Source organism: Trachurus trachurus, assembly GCF_905171665.1.
Source record: "Trachurus trachurus genome assembly, chromosome: 16".
Taxonomy (NCBI): Eukaryota; Metazoa; Chordata; class Actinopteri; order Carangiformes; family Carangidae; genus Trachurus; species Trachurus trachurus.
In genome coordinates this window covers 4328240-4350417 of record NC_139902.1, presented here as the reverse complement: position 1 = coordinate 4350417, position 22178 = coordinate 4328240, and the positions used below count along the sequence as shown (strand labels likewise).

Here is a 22178-nt window from a genome sequence, read left to right as displayed (position 1 = left end):
TAGTTTGTACAATGTCACCGGAGAGTTTGTAGAAACCCGTTTGAGGGTCTTTCAGTCCGTCTTTTTTTTTTCTGAATGGGCTTCAGTGAACCACTTCCTCTTCACGCTGTCACCAGCACCTCGCTCACTGAGGTCAGCTATTTACAAAGACCAGAGGGGAAGATACAAACTGGATGAGGAGTGATGAGCCGGCGCGGAGACGTGACTGAACCGGGGGTGGACGCTGGCGTTGGGCTGGGCTGTCTCCTCCCCAGGACCGAGTCATACGAAGGGCGTCATGACCGTGGAGGAGTGGCGCAGTCCCTGGATGGCGGCGTAGGGCCCCTGCTGGAAGTAGTGGTGGTAGCGGGGCATGTGGAAGGACGGGAAGGACGGCCCGCTGCCCTGCATGGTCCCGGCCAGGGCGCTGGGCGTCAGCGGCATGCCCAGCCGGCTGTAGGGGGGCAGGGAGCCCTGGATGGGGTGGGGGAGCGAGGCGGCGCCGGTGCCCATGGCCGACAGGGACTGTGGGTGCTGGAAGCCCGAGAAGCCCGAGGTGCTGGTGACCCAGGAGCTCAGAGACAGGTTGTCTGAGGCGGTGAAGGCCGAGCCTGCAGGAGAAGCAGGGAGATATGGATATTAGAGGAATATTTAATAAATGTACGGTGTCCTTGAGTGTTTAGAAAGGCGCATATAAATAAAATGTATTATTATTATTATTATTATTAATAAATAAATTTAAAGGGATAGTTCAACACTTTGGCAAATTGGCCCATTGCCATAATCCCTATAGTTTTAGGAGTAGGTTCATTACCTTTAATTGTCAGTGCAAGCTGTTTTTAGATCAGCGGTGCAGAGACATGAGCTGCTCAGCTAACACAACGGAGGTGCATGGTATTTCAACGTTTCCCTCATCAAACAAAAATACACAATCCAACAACTCCAAAACACTCTCGTGGAAAAGTTGTGACCTCCACATTCACCACGCTATGAGATAATAATTAGCTATTATGTAACATTACGACACATGAAGCAAATACTCGGAACTACTTGCACTTTTGAAGTCACTCTGCCGATTTGTCTAGAAACAACTCTATCTCATAATGTATCATAGCGTGGTGAATGTGCAGGTCACAACTTGTCCATTAGAGCGTTTTGGAGTTGCCCCGCCGATCTAAAAACAACTTGCACCGCAATGTTGAAATGTCCCTTTAAGGACAAGGCTGATGATTCTATCCCACATTTCTGCTGCACAAATACAGCCCCTGAAAATAGTCCCTGCTCCCTCCTGATTGACAACAGATTACTAATGACTAGTAGAAATAATGGAAGATTCTATTTCTGTCATTAAACAATATGGTTGGTGTCAGCAGGAATCAGTGGGCTTGACAATGACACGTAATGTTAGGGACGTCACACAATGCTGAGTTAGAGGCAAACACATTTGATCCTTCCATGAGATTTGCTGACAATAACACAAATATAGAATCAGATCTGCCATCCATCCCACCCCCTGTATCTGTGCTGATAGGATCTGGTGACTGTGTGTGTGTGTGAGAGAGATGACTGCTCACCTCTGGCGTGTGCGGAGTGTCCGTCCTCGCCCAGGTTCTCCTCGTCGCCGGTGTAGGTTCGTATGGGCGACCGGGCGTACGAGTGCTTGTGGATCAGATTCTCAACACTTTCCCTGCAGCAGAATCCAAAGAGAGAGCCCCAAAATAAATCTCTTTTTTTCCCAACCACAGTGATACACCTGAAGCTAACAAAACACACTGTTAAAATATTTATTCTCAATTAAGGCTTCCATGCTTAACCACGATTGATCACATTTTTTATTTAAATAATGGACAAATATGCTGCCATGTTTTATACATTGATGAAAAACAACAACACATATTTTCCAGAAGACCTCACTGCATTTTGTATGAAAAAATCTGCTCAAATCAAAACAACGGCTCCATACTGTATATAGAGACTGTGAGATTATTTATTTCCTGCAACTGATTCAAACTACACTGCAAAAACTCAAAATCTTACCAAGAATATTTGTCTTATTTCTAGTCAAAATATCATTTCTAGTCAAAACAAATGTCATCATACTTAAAATAAGACTCATCACATAAAAAGTAGCTTGTTTTTAGACACTTTTTAACTTCTTTCAAGCATATTTTCACTTGAAATAATCTGATAGTGGGGCAAGTTTTTCTTTCTTATTACAAGCACAAAAAACCTGCTTTCATTGGCCGATTCTTGTACTTATTTTAAGTAAGAATTAGTTTGAAACAAGTGAAAATTATCTAAAAACAATTTAATTTTTAGGTGATGAGTCTCATTTTAAATGGAAAGAGATTAGTTTTGACTAGAAACGAGACATTTTGACAAGAAATAAGATTTGAGTTTTTGCAGTGTATGAGTCGGGACAAAGGTCAGTATAACAGAGAAAATGTTAATCATGAATTCAAAGGATTTTTTTTTTTAAGTTGCGTTAAAAGGAATTTGCATACACAGGTTTTTATTGCAATACATTTACCTGTTCTACTTTTAACCTCTAATATTGTTATTGTGGATTATTTTAATGTGTAAGTGAGAATGTCCAGTTGAATTTCCCCCCTATGGTCACACATTTAGCAGCTGTTGACAAGTCTGTAGGCTTTTTGGTTTTCAGAACTTCACAAATTCCAAAAACATGTTTAAAATATTCACACACGTGTTTTAAAGACATGAAACTAGCTCCATATTTGACGGCTGAGACAACAATGTCTGTCTGCAGAGCTCCAGCTGTAAAGTTTTCATTGAATCACCGGTGTCATGCTAAGTTCTATCTATGTCTCCATATTTTGTGAATGTTCTTACAGTATTTATATAAACATCAGAAAATGTGTGTTCATTCTGTGTGTATTGCCCTTCTCATGTTTGTGTTGACTGTACATGTGAATGTATTTTGAATGTGTGTGTGTTTGTGTGTGTTCACTATTCCACAAAGTGCATTAGCTCATTTGAGTCTTGTCAGACAGCACTTCTCAAACACAGTGACACAAATTGTTAAGGGGGGAGGTAGTGTGTGTTTGTGTGTGTGGGTGGACAGGCAAGTGGTCTGCATCATGAGAGCCATGCGTCCACATTAGCAGCCCTCTGCGGCCCCCACCCCTCCAATTAGGTTAGGAAAGTGCAATATCTGTCAGCAGAGGAGTACAAATGTGTGTGTTTTTATCAGCGTCGGGCCCCTCAGGCGCAGAGGCCACAGAGAACTCCCACAATGCACGGCAGAGCAGGGGGGAGGCGGGGCATGCTGGTTTCAATCAGTCACTGCAGCCAATTGAATTACAGTGTGTTTTAGTGCAGTGGCCGACTCCAGACTAATGTGATTTCTGCAGCTCCCCGAAGATCAATTGATCAGGTCTAATTCACAGCCCTCAAAAAGAGAAAGACAGAAGAAGAGAAGAAGAAGAGAAGAAGAAGAAGCAGGCGGAGGGTAAAGGGTGGGAGGGGTAGGTGGGGGGTGTCTGGGTGTCTGTGTTTTCATGGTCTCTGCCTATGTTTGATTGAAGGAAATGGGCAGATGGTTTGATTTCAGCAGCTGATTTTGGCCGTTGTGCCGGAATCAGGAATAAAGAGAAGTGTGTGTTTTGGCAGCATCAGTAAAAATCCTTTGGAGCTGGGGACGGATGACTGTAGGTGAGCGTGTGTGTGTGTGTGTGTGTTTATGTGTTGACTTGAGTCTTTCATGCACAATATGATAAAAAATAAAAAAAATATACAAGAAAACAACTGTAAAGGGAAAGAAAAAAGGAACAAAAAATGGGAGAAAGACAAACTACAAAAAATGGTGGGGAATGATGAACTCATTGAAAAGATTAAAAAGACAGAAAAAAGAGAGGTGGAACAGAGGAAGTAAAGACAACAATGAAAAATAGCACAAATAATGAAAAACTAGAAAGACAAGAAAAATGAAGTAGAGAAGAAAGAAGGGAAATGCCAGAAAGATAAGAAGGAATGGTTTAAACAAATAAAAGAGATAAGATGATAATAATAAACAATAAAAGAAAAAAGAATCAAACTGACAACATGACTACAAAATGACTACAAAAAAGACAGGAAAATAGTGAAAACGAAAGGTGAGAAGGAATGAATGAAATAAAGAAAAAAATAAGAAATTAACAATGAAAGAAAGTAAAGATGAAATGACAGTTAAAAAATGAGAGTAAAGAAGGACAGCACAGGAAATAGAGCAGGAAGAGAAGAAGAAATGGAAGACAATAAAAAAAGACAAAGAGGAAGAATGGAAGGAAGAATGGAAGCAACATGGAAGAAAGATTCAGAATTAAAAAAAGAAGAAAAAGAAAAGATGTAAAGAATCAAGCATAAAAAAATGTCTGATGATGATGATGAATGCTGTTACATGTAACACGGTTTATCTGTTTCACACTGAAACACACACACACACACACACACACACACATAAAGAGTGCAGGACCCAGAATCCCCTGTACCTCTCCATGTCCGTGAGCCGTGACGAGTCCCGGAAACCTTTAGCGAACGGGTTGCTGTCGATCTTGAGTTTGGTTATCTGTGAGAAACAGAGCAGAGAAGAGAGAGAGCTCAGTCCTCCTCCTCTTATTTACCCTCCTCTCTTAACCTCTAACATCTCTCTTGTTTTCACGTTCTTTCAGAACTGTCAGTCCATCCCATTGTGCTCCAGCTCCTCTCTTCTCATACTATACCACATCACCACCAACACAACAAACTATTAAAGACTCTTTAGTACATTTAGTCAAGCATTGATGCAGAGAAATACAACAGGACTGAAATGAAGGTATGAAATGAGAGGCAAGGTAGAAAACCTTCATTCAACATGTTTAACCATTTTATAGCTCAGTGTGCCCTGTGCTCTTTCCAAATCTTACTTAAACAGAACTGCACAATATGCACATGCATACAACATCATATTGCAATTATATAGGCAGATACTTCAGTGTGAATGGTCAGTTTATTTTTCCATTTTCACTCAATGAATACAAAACTGATGGTGTAATTTTTGTTAGGTCTTGTTCCTTTACATCTTGATAATTATAATATATTATAATATAATATATTATATTTTCAATATAATATTGAAAATCAAAATATTGCATCTCCTGGAATTTGGATATTGCATTTGGCCATATTATGATGTTGATAACATTGTGGTTAATTGTGCAGCTCTGTGTAACCTATTGAGCAAGTGTTGTATTCTTAAGAAAATTAAATGTGTTGAGTTTTTGTTGTTGTTTTATAATATTAAAGGCATTCACAAAGTAAGAGGCTCCTTCGCTGCTCTGTGACCAGGTGGACCTTGACACAGTAACATGGACTACATGTAAATGCTCACGCTAAAATTCACTGGAATGAGAAAATATCTATTTTTATTCCTGGTATTTTATTATACATTTATGTCTCTGAAGCATTGTGTTGCTTTGCCCCAGTATCATGTTATGTTAATGTTGAATAATAACTGTGTATTATTAACTGTGTATTAGTAGTATGATGAGAATAATAACAGTATGTGATTATTATATAGGATGGTATGATATATTGTGTATATGACTACACTACAATTCTTTTAGAACCATAATGACTCATCTATGTTGGACTGTATTATATGTATGATTGTATGTGTTATGATATATAATTAGCTATATCTATTATTATTATATAGCTATAACTAGAATTGCGAATTAGGACTAAGTGTTATGTACAGTATGTAATTGTGTGCATATGTATATATTGGCTTCCTAAGTTATTTTTATTTTACTGTTATTGTGACAACTAATGGGGATCCATTTAATAATAAACAATAAACTGTGTATAACTTGTGTCACAAATATGTGGTTAATTATACGCAAACATGAGCCTATGACATTAAAACTCTAAATTATGTTATAATAGAAGTCAATACATGATGGTTCTGTGGGTCCTGGTTCAGTCTCTGTTCAGAGTATCCAAACTGAGTGGACTGAGAGACTTTTTACGACGCAGTCACGTGTTCACAGATGATCTGGTTTTATTCTATCAAATTATTCTTTGTGCTGTTCAGTGTTAAGTGTAATCTCATGTTTAGCAGTAGGAGCTTTAGTCTTGTATCACGTGATCTTCCTCGTGAATGAACAGGAAGTGCAAAGAAAGACAACTGTAAATTTGATGGAGACCGTCTGATACAATCAAAAGCTCCAGTGCAGCTATACTAAATGGAGCTTTTAGCTATTTGATTGTGTTAAAACATCACGAGGAACTGCCACAGTAGAGCTCAGCATGTGTCGGCTGTCAATCACTCACCAGCTGGTTCTGATAGGCCGTGACGGCGGTGAAGACGGTCTCCACAAAGACGAAGGTGCGGAACTCCTCTGACTTGAGGTTGAGCAGCGAGGCGGTGTGGTCCTTCTTCTTGATGATGTGGACCCGGGGCTGGTACTTGTGCATGGAGTTGAGGATGATCTGCAGAGGACCACGACAAAAACATGACTGAGATGGGGTGAGGTTAGTACACCATGAACATGTCTGTTCTGATGAGACAATTCCTGAAACTGACAACAACTTCCATTAAAAAGACCAAAACCTTGGAAGAACTGAACACACTGCTGCCACGTGTTAATCCACAGTAAATGTACTATTTTCCCAGCTGTTTCAGGAAATCACTATTCTTTAAAAAAAAAAAGAAAAAAAAAGAATATAATGTCATGACCCATTTTGAAGATGTATTTCTTCAGTAGGAGTCGGTGGGCTGAGGCAGGGCCGTTGTATCCACCTTTTTCCGAACGTCAAAAACGTAAGCCTGTTTTGCTGGTTTTGCTCTTCCGGTGGAATTTTATGTTTATGTTTGGTTTCAGTAGTCGCGGTAACTGCATGGATTTTTTTTTTTCCCCCAATGAAAATCTGTAAAACGCATGGATCATCACACCAGCTTTTAACAGTGGATATCACACAAATTGACATCTGTGTTAAAAGCCAGCGTTAATAGATCCATGCATTTACCGCAACTATGACAACGACTGAAAACCATGGAAACATAAACGTACAATTCCACCAAGCCGGCAAAACTGACTTCCGGTTTTGTCCATAGATGACGTCGGAAACTTGTGGATAGGGGAGAAAGGTGATGATAATTCTAGGGGCCCAGCGCCCAGTGGGGCCCACAAAAACCCCAGTAGTTTAATCTTTGTATGACTGAATTATTCTGCATAAGACCCTGACTAATACTCATAGTAATGCTGCATTAGCATCAAAACAAAGTAGGCTAAATAAAAAATGATAATACATATGTAGTCTAAGAAAAAAAAGTGGAAAAGTCAGGGGCCCACTTTAGTATTCTTTCAGGGGCCCCAGAATTCCTAGCAACGGCCCTGGCTGAGGGCCGAACCACAGAGGAAGAGGAGGAGGAGGAGGTGGAAAATACTGAGAAATTAACCCCAAACACGGGAGCAGCTGGGATTTGGTCTTTTCACAGGATTTGATGACAATAAGATTTATAAGTACAGAAAGATAAGAAGTACAAAATATAAGCAGGCTCCTTTAAAATGCTCAGTTAGAGTAGCTACTGTTCTTCAATCAGCGGCATAGCTGATGTTCATCCTCAGTAGATTAAGTCAAATATAAAAACAACTGATGTGAAACATGAAGCAATAAAAAAAGAGGGCCATCTGTCTGGACTGAGTTACAACACATTAAACCTGAGGTTTACATATGAAAAACATTTTTTCCAAAGATTGGTCTGATTTGTATTTTTTAAAGAATTGTAAATGTAAGTTTTGACATGTCCATTCGCTGATAGAAAACAGCTCCTTGATGCATGTTGTAGTGAGAATATTTGTTTCAGTTAACTTAGAAACATAAAGGGTTGGTCCAGGACATTTAAAATATTTTTCCTGGCATTTCTTATTTTAGAAATATATTACAATGTATTGAGTCAATACATGAAGCACATGTAATGATAAAACAAATAAACCAGTGATTAATATCTAAATAAATCATTGTTGCCTTTTCCTGGCTTCAGACTCTGACTTTTTACTAAAGATGCAATTAATTTCATTCATTTTTTCCATTGTCTGTCTGTAAAAACAAGAACTCCATTACAAATATGAATGAGTAAAGTAAGTAGCCAATATACAGATAATAGTTCTCTTCCCTAATAATTGTTATGCCACAAGGTTAAATTATATTTTCAGTCAGTGCTTCAGCAGCACAAAAAAAGAAAAAGAAAACTATTTAAAATAAATAAATCACCAATTAATGTTCAATATAATTTATGCATAATTGTCGTTGGTGAACAAAAGAGTCTGAGATTGAAATGAATGTGACAGTCTCATTGGTATTAATATATTGTTGACCTTAAAACAAACTATTTGAATGCAATTTTATGTTTTTAAGCTATTTAGAGTCCCTAGTGTTTTTAACTGGATTGATATATTATAGGCTATATACTGTATATTAAAATACCTGTCACCTTCATGTCTGTTTCACAGAGACATTATATTACTAAGGAAGAATTACAGTTCATTTCTAAAATCATTATAAGTAACAAAAAAAAAGAACGAAACAACACCCTGCCTTGTAAAACACAATCAGCAGAGAATGATGTGTTACCTTTTTCATTTTGTTCATTTGTTTTGGTTACCTGGGTGTAACTAATGTCAAGGAGCTATTTGTGGACTAACACACCCACAAGAAGAGGAATAGGCAGCAGCTCTGTTTCCCAGGCTCAGTGCTGTAGCTACAGTTGGCTCATTAATGGATCAAGGATAAATGTTTTTTTTTTCTCTGTTACCTGTTTGTGCTTGTCATGGTGCCTTCAGCGAAAGAAGGATTGAAAGAGCAATTTGCTCCAGTCGGGCCAGTAATCATATAAAGCCCACACTTTAAATCTGACTGAGACTATAAACTATTTAATAGGAACTATAGGATTTTACATCCAGAGCTCTGTAGAAATCAGCCTTTTGAAAAAAGTAGGCTATTTCTACCTGTAATTTGGTTAATAGTCGCACTTATACAGCATAACTCAGTACAAATTAAGGTTGTCATTTTAAATACATAGGCTATTTGTTTTGTTAGCAGAAGGAAGTGATAGCTACATTTAGTCTATTCTTTTTGAGCCACTTGTAGCGAACTAATCTCTCTGACAGACAGGCTTGTGTGAGCTAAGGTGCGCTGATATCTAGCCTACCACGTGACCTTAAAACATATATATATATATTTATTATCTTTAAACAAATAAGGAATAAATAAACGAGTGGCCTACTCACGTGTCCGTGTTGGTCCAGTTCGTTGTTTGTCAGTTTGACCTTCTCAAAGGAAACCATCTGTTTCATCAGCTGCTCGCCGGTGAACGGTGAATCCGGATGGACGTACAACCTGAGAGGAGGAGGAGAGGAGGTGGTTAGTTACTGTAGCTAGGGATGACGTCAGGCTCAGGCTGACAGGAGACCATCATAAAGTGACATGTCGCCAGGGAAACACAGGTGCATGTGAACACCGCTACTTCCGAGTCTGAAGGCAGCCAGGTCACATCCCCTGCTCTGATTGGCTGACGGGCGCTCGAGGCCAACGTTCGACCTCCATGTAAAATAACGGTTATGTGCAGTGAAAAATAGGCCTAGAATTATTTTTTGCAGACTTCGTTTGATTTTATACTTTTACACACCGTGTCTGCTAATTCGCACTAAATAAATTAAATACATAAATAAAATAAAAAAAAGGCATAAGATTGTTTGTTTTTTGACATCCATTCTGTTGAGTCAGTATGGATGTTTCCAGTGCACAGAAAAAGAAATGCTTCTGGACTAAATAATAATAAATAAAAAACCTAATAAAGTTCCAACTGTGACATCAGTTTTAGATCAAATTAACTCCAATTTCAAACTATCAAAACGACAAAAGTAGCCTGGTCTAACACCGACTGATGATGAGGATCGACTCAAACAGGGTGGTCTATAGGTCAATAGCTACACATGACAGATTATTCCATATTAGTCGAAGCTATCAGAGTCAATATGCTGTTTCAGTCTTTGATCGATTAAAAAAGAATTCTATTTTTATTGGTAACAGAATTGAGAATAAACTTTTACGTGCCGTTTGAAAACAGGCTGAATACACGGGGAACTCAGTCTATAGGCCTATATTCTCTTCAGACTTTGTTAAGCCTATAGCCTATAGGCTTTCCCCCCCTATTTTATTATCTCACTGTACAAAAATAGGAGAAAAAAAATATATTAGACTGATTTTTTAATGTTTGGCTTCAGGAGGCAAAGTCAGTCAGTCACTGGGATGGGCCGCTGCATGCTGCCTACCTGGCGGGGAGAGGAGGGTCGGCCTTGCCGGCCACCAGCCAGGAGGAGCGGTGGTAGGCGTACCGGTACCGCTTGTTGTCCACCGGCACGATGTCCATCAACACGATGTACTTGGAGTCCTGGTCCACCCCGGAGAAGGACACCCGGATAGTGGGGAACATCCTCCTGATGAAGAGGAGACACGACATTGTAACTATTATTCCTTAACTGATCTGGAGCTGGACAAGTGTGTGGTTACCAGGCCTCACTGTAGCTACATCACTGATAGACTATGGTCTGCACAAACTAATTGTATAGGCGCACAAACAACACGCACTCATCTATATAGGCTACACCTGTCATTAAAGAAGTACAGGGGTATCAGACACCTAAAGGAAAAACATAAAATATATAAAATCATTAAAATAGGTTAAAAAAATATATACTTTTTTCTATTTATTTTCTTTAAATAACCGATACTAAAATGTTGTTAGAATTTGTGCGCGTTCTGGCTGCAGCGATAAAACTCTATGGGGAAATAGTTAGATTTCCATTTGTTTTTATTTTTAAGATTAGAGGCCGGTATTCTATCTAAACAATATTGTACTAATTATCAATTTAAATATTTGCCACGTATATTGGTTTATTTGTAAATTGCCAGGTTCTTAAAACCACAGGGTAGAACCTTATTATCCTCAGAGGTCGCCTCGCCTTTAATGTCCTGCATTAAGGCCATGCTGTCTGGAAGGACATAGAACCACATTAGGCTTCATGTATATACGTGCATTTATTTTAGAACTTGTTTTAATGGGCTATTTATTGTAATATTGTCATTGCACGTCCATGCAGCTGCCCCAGTCAAACATGACATGACAGTGGAGTTACCAGACCAGCAGCCTGTCTGCTCAGCTGTGTGATGCTCTGAGGAAGAAGACTAAATAAACACTAACTCATAGACATACAGAGTCTTGGACAGTTCACCTTCCGGACTTGGTGATGATCATCTCGGTGCCGAGGTCGTGAAATTTGTCCCACAGCTCTTTGGTCTCTAGGCTGCACGAGATCTTCGCCATCTCCTCGCTGGGGATGCCGGGATTGGTGGGGATGAGCGGCTCCGTGCACACGGCGGGCGCGCTCCCGCTGAAGTCCCCGTGGCCGTCCAGAGAGGACAGGTCCGCCAGAGACTGCTGGTTACAGGAGGACTTCTCCACGAACTGCTCTGTGATACAGAGAGGACATGAGACAGAGACAGAGACAGAGCACGAGGGAGAATTATTATTATTATATATTTCTGACTGTTCAGCTCTGCAATGAAGACACTGAAAGAGAAGAAAGTCTGGTCATTTGCGAAAATGTTCTTGCGTCTAATTGTTATTTCTCTTGTAGACGTAGCTATAAATAAATAATAAAAGTAAATAAAAATTGCATTTCATATTTTCTCTCTATTAAAGTGTGGACCGAGACTTATCCAAGAGATAGAATGAGAGGCTGAACTGGTATTTTAATCTCTGAAACATGTTCATCCTTCAGGTAAACCTGGTTTGCCGTCTTCTTTGAATTATAAAAATAGAAGAATAAAATAATATCTGATGTTTCTTTTTTTGTATTTGATAATTGTAAATCATTTTTCTATTTTTATTTTAAAAATGGTAACGGGCAAAACGGGTAAATTAAATTACAGATGTGACGTAACAACTAATTGTACTGTCGGTTGTTGTCGGTTTTAGGAAATGACACATAACTTCCTTAAAATAGAGAGAATAAAATGACAAGTTCAAACCAGGGAAAATTACACATCACGTTATTATTTATTTTCTGTCAGATTTAGATGATCCATATTTATAAAAAGTTGCCAAATGATCCTCTCCTTCAATAAAATCAAAAATGATCGTGTAAATCATTTACTAAGAGTATGAATTTGAATTTGCTTTTTATTTTCTATTTTAAAACAATTACAACCCGGATACAGGATAGTAGGTATAACGGGTTACACGCGAGGCAGTTCAACCACTTCTCTCCTTCCTTATTTATTTAACCTATGTCACTTATACATATCACAAAACCTTGATGCTTCCCTATTATTATTATTTATTTTCTTTTAGCTGTCATCAGATAATTAATCCTGCATGGTTTATTTCTGTTTTCTAACCCTGCGCTTTCTCTGTACATGACTTGGAAACTTGAGTAAAACACATGTAACAGGTCTTTAGACGTGATTTGAGTTTCTCCTTCACCTCCTCCTCCATCCTTACCGAGAGGCTTGATGGTGTTCTCCTCCGTGTCTTTGTCCTTACTGGGCTTCCCACTGGACATCAGGGCGGCTATGGAGAAAGCGTTCGCCCGGGATGAGAGCTGCGGCTTCGGGGATGATGTGTACTCCATGTCGGTGTTTGCGTAAAAGGCTTGGAAGATATTCCCCTTTCAATAATAATGATTTGGAAGACAACAATTCCTCCAGGAATCTTCAACTCCGCCTTTTAAGCTCCCAGCGGAGGGAATGCAACAAAAAAAAGCGCAGAAAACTTCGCACAGTTCCTCCTGCTGCTCTGTTAACTGCGCACAAACACACGCTGAGAGTGTGGCCGCTGTGAGACGTTGTCACTGCCGAGCCGTGAGTCCTGTTGGACGCATGGTGAAGGGAAGAGGAGGCAGAGGAGGAGGAGGAAGACTGACTCCAGAGACTTGTGCGCGCGTCCTGCGGTGCCAGATCTGAGGCCGGCGGCTCTTTGGGAAGCTCCAGTCCGGTTCACCCTCCCCTTATAATTCCCGGCTGCGCTCCAATCACTGCCTCTGCTTCCACGTCACACTCCAACCGTCCCACTGCGGCTCTGATACCGAGCAGCCAATTAAACCTGAGCCTGTCAGGGTGTTTTGTTTTTTCATGCCAACCCCACCAAATAAAAGAGAGAGAGAAAGGGAGAGGTTGGAAACACATAGATTTTTTTGTGACTTCATACTGAACCTATATGAGGTGATGACAGTGAGACTATGGTTAGGAAAGTGTAATTCCTTGCCATCATTGCACAACATTAAGGTGGGAAATAAGAGGTGAAAGTCAGTTTCTGTGCGGAGGCCTGCGGACCCCTGGAGGGGCCCCAGACCACATGTTGGGAGCCACAAACCAAGAATGTCAACAAGGGAGATTTTCCTGCAGACGTTTGTCCAAGATGGTTTATTAGATAATTAATGACAGCAGTGAGATGACCATGGTGAGGAGGATGATGATGGCAGTTTAACACTAACACACTTTTCTTTTTTTAAATCTTCCCTCAAACACACACAGAGAACCACTAATCCACTGCTGTCAGTGCCATCACATAATGTGGAGGAAATTCACAGTTGCCAAAAGTTATAATAATAAACAGGCCAAGATGAAGCTTCTATAGTCTTTATTATTATATTTGCTGCAGCTCACACTTTTCTGCTTCATATTGTATACATATATCACATTTGCACACAGAAAGAGTCATTTAGTGTTCAACATCTTTCAATTTCAAGTAAAAATCTCAGTTACAGGTGTTTTTTTTTAATTTTGTTTTGTTAAAAACAGTGTGTTAAAGGTCAATGAACTCTTCAAATGTTCAAAAAGAACATGATGCAGATCTCATTTCTGCAGACAAAATAAAATATCATAAAATAATCAATATTATAAAAAGTGGGTTAACGTCTGATCAGTAGATGGTTAAAGGTTTATAGCCTTTTTGTCAGTGCTGTCTGCAGTGTGGTATAAAATACTCAATTAGAAGTAATACTATTTACAACAAAATGTATGACTGTTATATGTATATGATTTATTATCAGAATATTATTACTAATTCATACATTCAGTTAAAAATGTTAATATAAATACATTATAAAGGCCTTTAAATAGCTAGCCAGCTGTACATAAGTTCCATGTAGTGTATGAGTAAATGCATTTGAATGTTGGCTGTTTGTACAGTAGTATAGATTAACTTTGGCTGGTCAAGGTCTCAGTACTGAGCGTCGTTAATAAACTGAATGCATTTACATTTACATTTACACTGGTTTGGAAGGTGCTTTTAGCCAAAGAGAGGGACATCAGAAAAGCAAAGTACGACATCGGCAACACACACACACACACACACACACACACACACACACACACACACACACACACACACACACACACACACACACACACACACACACACACACACACACACACACACACACACACACACACACACACACACACACACACACACAGGAGCCCTTATTGAGTGCAGGAGCAGTAGTCTTGGGTTAATCTGTTCTATGACACACACCAGTGAGTCCATAATCTTTTACACACACACAAACACACTCACAAACACACACACGCAGACTTTCACATGACAACAGGAAATGCACATTATTCCATGAGGCCTGTAGCAGCAGCAGCAGCAGCAGCAGCAGCAGCAGTGGTAGCAGCTCTAACAGTAACTTTTATGGTGACAACAGACCAGTCTTCAGTCTATTACATTTCTACCGTCTGTATACTGCAGGTTTCCAGACTCGGACTCTCTGCTGTTATCATTATATTACTGTCCTTAGTCACTCACTCAGTTTTATATCAAAGAGGAATGCTTTCAAGACTGATTAAAGAAATCTTTTTTTTTTTTTTTTTAATTTCCTCTGCTTTTAACTTGATAGAGACTGAATCCGGTCTAGACGTCACCTAAGGCTGAGCCTTTATCATGACTAAATGTTTTTTCTTCCGGGACACAACTGATAGACACTTCTTGGTTTACAACAGCTAATGAGAGAGAGAGAGAGAGAGAGTAACAGATAAAAATATATACATATCTATTTTTTTAATCCAAAATCTCTGTGGCTGAGAAAGTCACATCTGAACTTACAAGCAGTCCCTGAAGGCAGCATGCTTTCAAAATGCTGACAACAGATTTTTTCCAAAGGCGTCTCCCTCTCTCCCTCTCTCTTTCCCTCTTTCTCTCTCCCTCTCTCTCTCTGTGTGTGAATAGGATCACCTCTCATCCTCAATGTCACTCTCTCTCTCCTCTCACAGAGATGGAGGCTCACTCACGCGAACACCGAGCCAGAGATGCACGGAGCAGCTAAACCCATTAGGAGACTCCTGAATGCAAATCCGCTGCTGCAGATATTTAATAAGAGACCTGCGCCGGCAAATTAGATTACCTCGCAATTGCCAGTGGATAATGTGCTAAAAGCTTTCCCACTTAAGCGTTTACTCCTTACTGAATATTATTCACACTTTGAGGGGCCGGTGCAGCCTTAAAGAAACACACAGCCTGGAAGTGAAGGTGGAAAAAACAGATGGTGGTTTAGTGTCAGTGCCTTTCACAGCTGAATACAGGATGAGTCACACATACATGGAGCAGGAAAATGAAGGAAATGGAGGAGTAACAGTTTTATTATTTCGGTTGGCTAATCATGATGGTTCAAAACCAACTCACTGAGAAACATGGCTGACACAGAGAACTGACACACTTTAACATGCATGAAAAATACATCACTGGGTAATTGTGACTGTTTTTCATAGATAGATAGATAGATAGATAGATAGATAGATAGATAGATAGATAGATGTATTGCAGAGCAAAATTACATCCACATCAGGCCACAATAAAACAGAAACACCATAAAATATTATAAAATATATAAATGTAACATTAACAGAAACACACATGTAGATGTGTAGAATTGATGTTCAGCTTATAAAAATTATGACAATTGTGTCCATCTTTCAGTTTCTTAAAATGATTAATCCACAGTTTTGGTCATTTTGGGTCATTTTTGTCTTTGCCCAAATCATGGAAAAATTACACTTATATAATGTCTCTCCTAAAAATGCAATGAATGTAATAATAAACACAAATAATAGATAATAAAAATATGATACAGCCTCGTTTTTGTATCTTTTAATGTTTTGGCCTTTATATCAAAAGTCCTCATATGCCATTTAGAAATGGAATATAAATATTTCAAATTAAAAGTCAGCACTTTGTATTGTTTTTTCATCTCGTCTCTGCATGATACATGAATATCATGTATCACAATATATAGAAACATTTATGTATGTTTGTCATCAGTAGCCTAATAATATTACTTTTCTGTTTTATTCGTTTGATTTAAGTTCTATGGAAATGTGTTTGCATTTTTTGAGAATCTTCTCCCCTAATTTTAACCCCTAATTGGGGATAAGTTGCATGCCATATTCTATATTCTCTATTCTATAATATCTACAGTACCTCATCTATCTATATTCTATATACTATAAACATATATATAATATACTATAACCATATTCTCAATGTTTAAAGCAGGAGTGAAGCTGCTACCACTCATGAAGTAACTTGACAGTTCATCAAATACACAGACATCACATCATGTTTCCTGATAGTTTGTTTACATCAGTAACTTCTATAAATGTCAAGACTAAACCAATAATTCACTTGTAAATCATTGATTTTTCTTGTTTGTCAGAGGGACAACGTAACTTTACAAATATTTTTATGAGCTTGAACCACATTTTCACATTTCCTCTGTCATTTACTTGGCGCATTCAAGAGGACAGCTCAACATGTTCTATTAGAAACACATGTTGTATAAGAGGCAGGCAGCAGGAGAAAGAAATCAGCATCAAGAAAACTCATGAAACTGGATTATTAATAAATTAAAGGGAGAGAAAATATTCAATTTAAGAGAAAAACTAGATTTTTCAGATTCAGATTTTTTTTCAGCGTCACCTCTAGACAAATGTGACTCAGACATGTTTGCTGCCTGCACTGTAAAAACATGTCTCAGTTATTTTATCTTGAAATACAAGATTTAGGAAAAAAATCTTACATTTATCTTTAACAAGTGAAATGATTCCTTCTGTCCCCAGGTGATGGTTTCTACAGTGACCGTGGTAAACGACTTATATGTGTGTTATAATGTGTTTTAAAGAGTGCGCTGCTCTTCCTGCAGTGTTTGCCAGCGAGCAGGAGATAACAGGATAGGTGCCGGCTCGCCACACTGAGAGCCTGTGAGCTGCAGCACTCAGGGATATGACGATGAAACCATCCCAACAATTATTCCTCTAGATAAATGGCCGCCGCGTGAAAAGGTCAGCAACAAACGACAGCCAATTCCCCGCAGAGTGGAATCTGAGGTAAAATAATCGCCCTGTGATTGAATTGAATCCTGGGACATTTGAGCCACAGTAATGAAATGGCTGTTGTTGTGACCCGACCCTGTCACCTCCCCGACGATTTTTTACCAGATTACAGAGCAGGCAGCAGGGGCGACTATTTGCCTACAGGAATACATTTAATATATGTGCATAGGTTTGTTTTGTCAATGTAAATCCCCATTATCACAGGTACTTCTGCATATTACATGTCGGCGTTCACCTGCAGGGCTGACGGGGGCCACGGAGGGGAGTCCATTGTTTTAACCCCAGTTATAATCGTACTGTACTTATGACACCAAAACAGGAACACAAACACTGCATATTTACATTGAATTTCAGATGGCTGTGCTGAGAAAAGTTTTAATTGCGCTGATATAGCAGCTACAAGGCAATTCCCTCTGTCATTGGTCAATACACCATTATGATCCAGACGGAAATATCTCAATAATCATTAGATGGATTGCTGAGAAGTTTTGTCCAGGTTTTGACTTTTGCGATCAGTTATTATTTTGTGCCACCACCAGGTCCGAGTCGGCACCATATTTTGAAACACCAAAACATATAATTCTCAAAGTGTTAGTGGAGCATGCAACAGGGAAATGTACGGTGGCCCTGAGAGCCCAATGCATTTTTTTTAAAAGTGGGGTTGTATGATCTACATTAAAGTACTTTAATTGCAGTAGAAGACTCTCTGCACTCCTCCCGTTAGCAACGCCAGCCCTTAGCCCTGCCAGGAGATTTACAACATACAGTGTTGTGAACAGACCCAAAGAAACAGCCTATTTTCGCGGCCTAAAAGCGGTTTTACCTGAAAAAAAAATACACAGTTCCATTGTTCGCTACAATATAATTTTTTCCAGCCCCTCAAAGTGCAGGAAAAACGCAGTTTTTATTTGGACCTAACCAACTGCTGATCGGCGGGCGCTGACCCTGGGCGGAGGGATACGTGAGTTGGTTAGGTCCAAATAAAAACTGTGTTTTTCCTGCACTTTGAGGGGCTGGAAAAAATTATATTGTAGCAAACAATGGAACTGTGTTTTTTTTTTCAAGTAAAACCTCTTTTAGGCCGCGAAAATAGGCCGTTTCTTTGGGTCTGTTCACAACACTGTATGTTGTAAATCTTTGGGCAGGGCTATGGGCTGGCATTGCTAACGGGAGGAGTGCAGAGAGTCTTCTACTGTACTGCAATTAAAGTACTTAGGGGCTATTTGTAGATCACACAACCCCACTTTAAAAAAAATGCTACTATCCCTTTAAGGAAAACACATGCAAAGACAATAACGTGCTTCATCCATTTCACAACACATGTACTGCTATAAATATTAGCAATTATGTGAAAATTGTAATATTAATGTTATAATAAACCAAATAAACTCACTTTATTTTCAAATTCGACTGACAGGTAGCTGTCTTCACAACTTCTACAGTCAAGAAGCATTGAAGAAAAGTGTAGGCTACCTGTTCCTTTTTTTTCATACTTTACCTTTAAAAGTGAAATGTATGATGTGAATACATGTTGTTCATTGAAGCACATCAGCTGCAAGGTGGGTGTGTGTGACGATTGATGTAAAATAATGTAAAATGAAGGAGTCGTGGTGCAGGAGGAGTTTAGCAGAGACACAGCGGAGATGTTTTTATTTCAGAAACAGATCATATCACATCACTCGTTATCTGACATAACCAAGCTTTGATCTGAAGCATGTCTTCACCAGGATGAACTCTTATCCACCTGCTGCTGACTACACTGAGTCAGCCCAGCAGACACACACACACACACACACACACACACACACACACACACACACACACACACACACACACACACACACACACACACACACACATACACACTTGCACTTTCACACACCCCCTCTCACTCGCCCCCCCTCCCCAACCCCCTAACCTGAGGCATGCAGTGGTCGGTCTGTTGCCTCCGTTCATATGACTAATTAGACCAGCTTCACACTGCGCCGTTCCTTTTGATGCTGATCCCTGGTGCTAATTGCTGCATCAGTCCCAGGCCACAGTCAGGTTAAGTTCAAATGCAGGACCGACGTCTCCACCCCCCCAGCCCCCCCCCACCCAAAACCCCCCCTCTGCTCATCTCTCCCTGATGAAGAGCTGTACAAAACAGGTTTGTCACAAAGCTACTATGAAAACATGTTTTCTTTCCTCATAATATTCCTCATAATTCACTGAGCAGCCTTAAGGTTTGTGAACATGTGAACATTTCTTAAAGGACCCATGTCTAATCTTTGCTAATGCTGCTTAGCTAAATGTTAGCATTAGTAGCCAAATGTTATTCCTTTACTCACTTACAGCTGTCTCTACTTGTTTCATTTCTTATTTCTTCTAATGTTGTAGTCAAGACCACCTAACCCAAGACCGAGTCAAGACCAAGACCAGAGCACATCAAGACTTTGAGGGGGTCGAGACTGAGTCAAGGCCAAGACCAAGGGGGGGCGAGAGCAAGTTCAAGACCGAGACCAAACCAATGCAAGACCATTTTCAAGACCACTACTGTATTCAGAGCCAGTACTCATGATAGTCATGTGGCTTGATATTTACATTATTCCTCTGCTTTTTTAAAATATAACATTTATAGCGTATTTAATTAAAGCAGAAGTAAGCGATCCAGTGGTTTTGGCTAACTTCCAGTCAGCAGATGGAGTTAGCAGTCCCCGCCCTCGTCCCTACGTCACCACATTCACGCGCATCCCTTGGCTGCACACACAGAGAGGACCGCCCCTTTATGCCGTTCTCTCTCCTCATTGGATAAAGGTTGTAGGATACAAGGAAAGTTTTCTCCTCGGCTTACAGCAGAGCAGAGTGACTGACAGACCCGTGTTTCAGACCAAACACTCTATGTAAGTGATTGCTGTCGGAAGATAGAACTATTTAAGACTTATATTAACATAAACATTCCGCTTACTTCTGCTTTAAAACAAAGTTTGGATTGAATAGAAGAACACAGCACAGAACCTGCTGAAGTCTCCTACTGTTGACACTGGTGCAACCAAGTTTTTCAGATGGTTACACAAGCAGATATAAACAATTTTAATTATCTTAGAGTTATTGAATTACATTAGATAAATCAAAGACAGCGAGTGACAGAGAGAGAGATTTGCTGCTAAAAAAAATGAAATAAAAATGTCACTGCAGCTGTGGTCTTGACTGATCTTGAGAAAAAATCCTGCGTCAAGCTCGACTGACACCTTCTACATAAGTTATACCAACCAGCTAGCCTTGGCTAGTTGGACCCTTTTATCACTAGTGTCTAGCTTGTGCTACAGACATAGGCTAGTAGACCCACTTGTCAGAAGATGTGTTATGACCTCTTGTAAATGGAATAATGGCTAAAGCTCCTAAGAAATAGCTGTTAATGCTGAAATTAGTTACGTCGCAATAACAAAACTTTTAAGTTGGCTAGTTCCTTTAAAAGCTGAGCAGGGAGTGTTCACCATGTTGTTTTATAACACCTAACACGTATTTTTTTCCTGCTTATGGAGGTTGAAACATAGCCGTCGACCTTGCCATTGTTTTCATAGTTCTGACCATATCTGACCAAGCAATAAAGCCTTGACAAAATCTGGTTGTATTATATCTCTCATCTCCCTGCACAGACGGAAAAACACAGGTGGTGGCTGCAAGATCAAATGTTTGACTTTTGGATTATGGAGGAGGTTTCTTTAACTTCCCCCCTCCCCCTCTGCTTAAACTCTGTTTTGCCCAAACTCAATGGGATTACACTGGACCTTGGTGAAGGATAGGTCAAATGAAAAGAGAGGGGAGGGGGCGGAGGGGTGGAGAAGAGGGATGAGGATGTGATGGATCAGGAGCCTGACGAGCCACTTACACTGTGTGATACTGTGTGATGTTGAATTTGTGAAAGGGTAAAGGAGGGAGATGTCAAAAACCAGACAATCACACTAGAAACATACTGTAGAAAGTTAGTGGAGTGAGTGGTGAAGGAAATACACAAAATAACATTCAGAAAGCAGCAAGACAAGCATCTAGCCCCTGTGTTTAATGTTTCACACCATATGATCAAATGTCAGCATTCAGCACAGGAAGTCCTACATGAAAATTGAGGAGGTGTATGGATGTATCATGACTTTCATGCAGGTTGACCACTTAATAAGCCTGTTTAGGGTGGTTAGGGTCCAAGAATTAAAAAAACAACAACTTACCATTGGGTTTTGCAGAGCCATCTGTCCAAGCTAATGCATTTTGATGCATTTAAACAGCTTTAACTCTGTCTCAAAATCTCTGCAGCATAGCCTACTAGCACTGACCATGACCATTCACCACCCACTTCAATGTCTACAAATGGTATTGTTACTGGTATCCTACATTTAGTATGGTCCATTACCCCTAAACCCTGATTGGATATCTATATATTGTGTCACATCCAGTAAGGAGGCATCATCTGAGCCTGTGTCTGCCCTATCAACACTAGTTTTTGGAAAGGCGGCAAATCAGGAGTAAATCACAGTGTGTTTTGGGGACATTGTAGGTTGAAAAAAAAACATGTTTAGAACACCATTTTCACTTTTATTGTTGCAAAAGAACAAGCTTTGATAATATTTCTGACATTATAAAGTCAAAAGATTATGTCATACCCTTTTCTGTTAGAAAAAATATAACACTTTTAAGTCAACACATTTCTTTCTCAATCACAGTGCAGTTACTCACTTTATTATTGCAAAAAGACTTTCAGTTGTTCAGTTTTGATCACATTGAGTCTC

At 39.6% G+C, this 22178-nt stretch overlaps 1 protein-coding gene across 3 annotated transcripts; it reads right to left on the bottom strand.

The window, feature by feature from the left end:
• Positions 1-261: 261 nt before the first annotated feature.
• tbx20 (T-box transcription factor 20) lies at positions 262-12656 on the bottom strand (the record flags this gene model as incomplete). Of its 3 annotated transcripts, none has more annotated exons than XM_083989614.1 (8): positions 262-590; positions 1554-1666; positions 4416-4546; positions 6292-6450; positions 9252-9360; positions 10296-10460; positions 11256-11493; positions 12527-12656. In XM_083989614.1, the coding sequence occupies 8 exons, from the start codon at positions 12654-12656 to the stop codon at positions 262-264; spliced, it is 1374 nt and encodes a 457-aa protein (XP_083845740.1). The 3 variants fall into 3 exon arrangements, with proteins under 3 accessions (XP_083845740.1, XP_083845741.1, XP_083845742.1); XM_083989615.1 differs by having other exon boundaries at positions 4434-4546; XM_083989616.1 differs by having other exon boundaries at positions 4470-4546.
• Positions 12657-22178: the final 9522 nt, after the last annotated feature.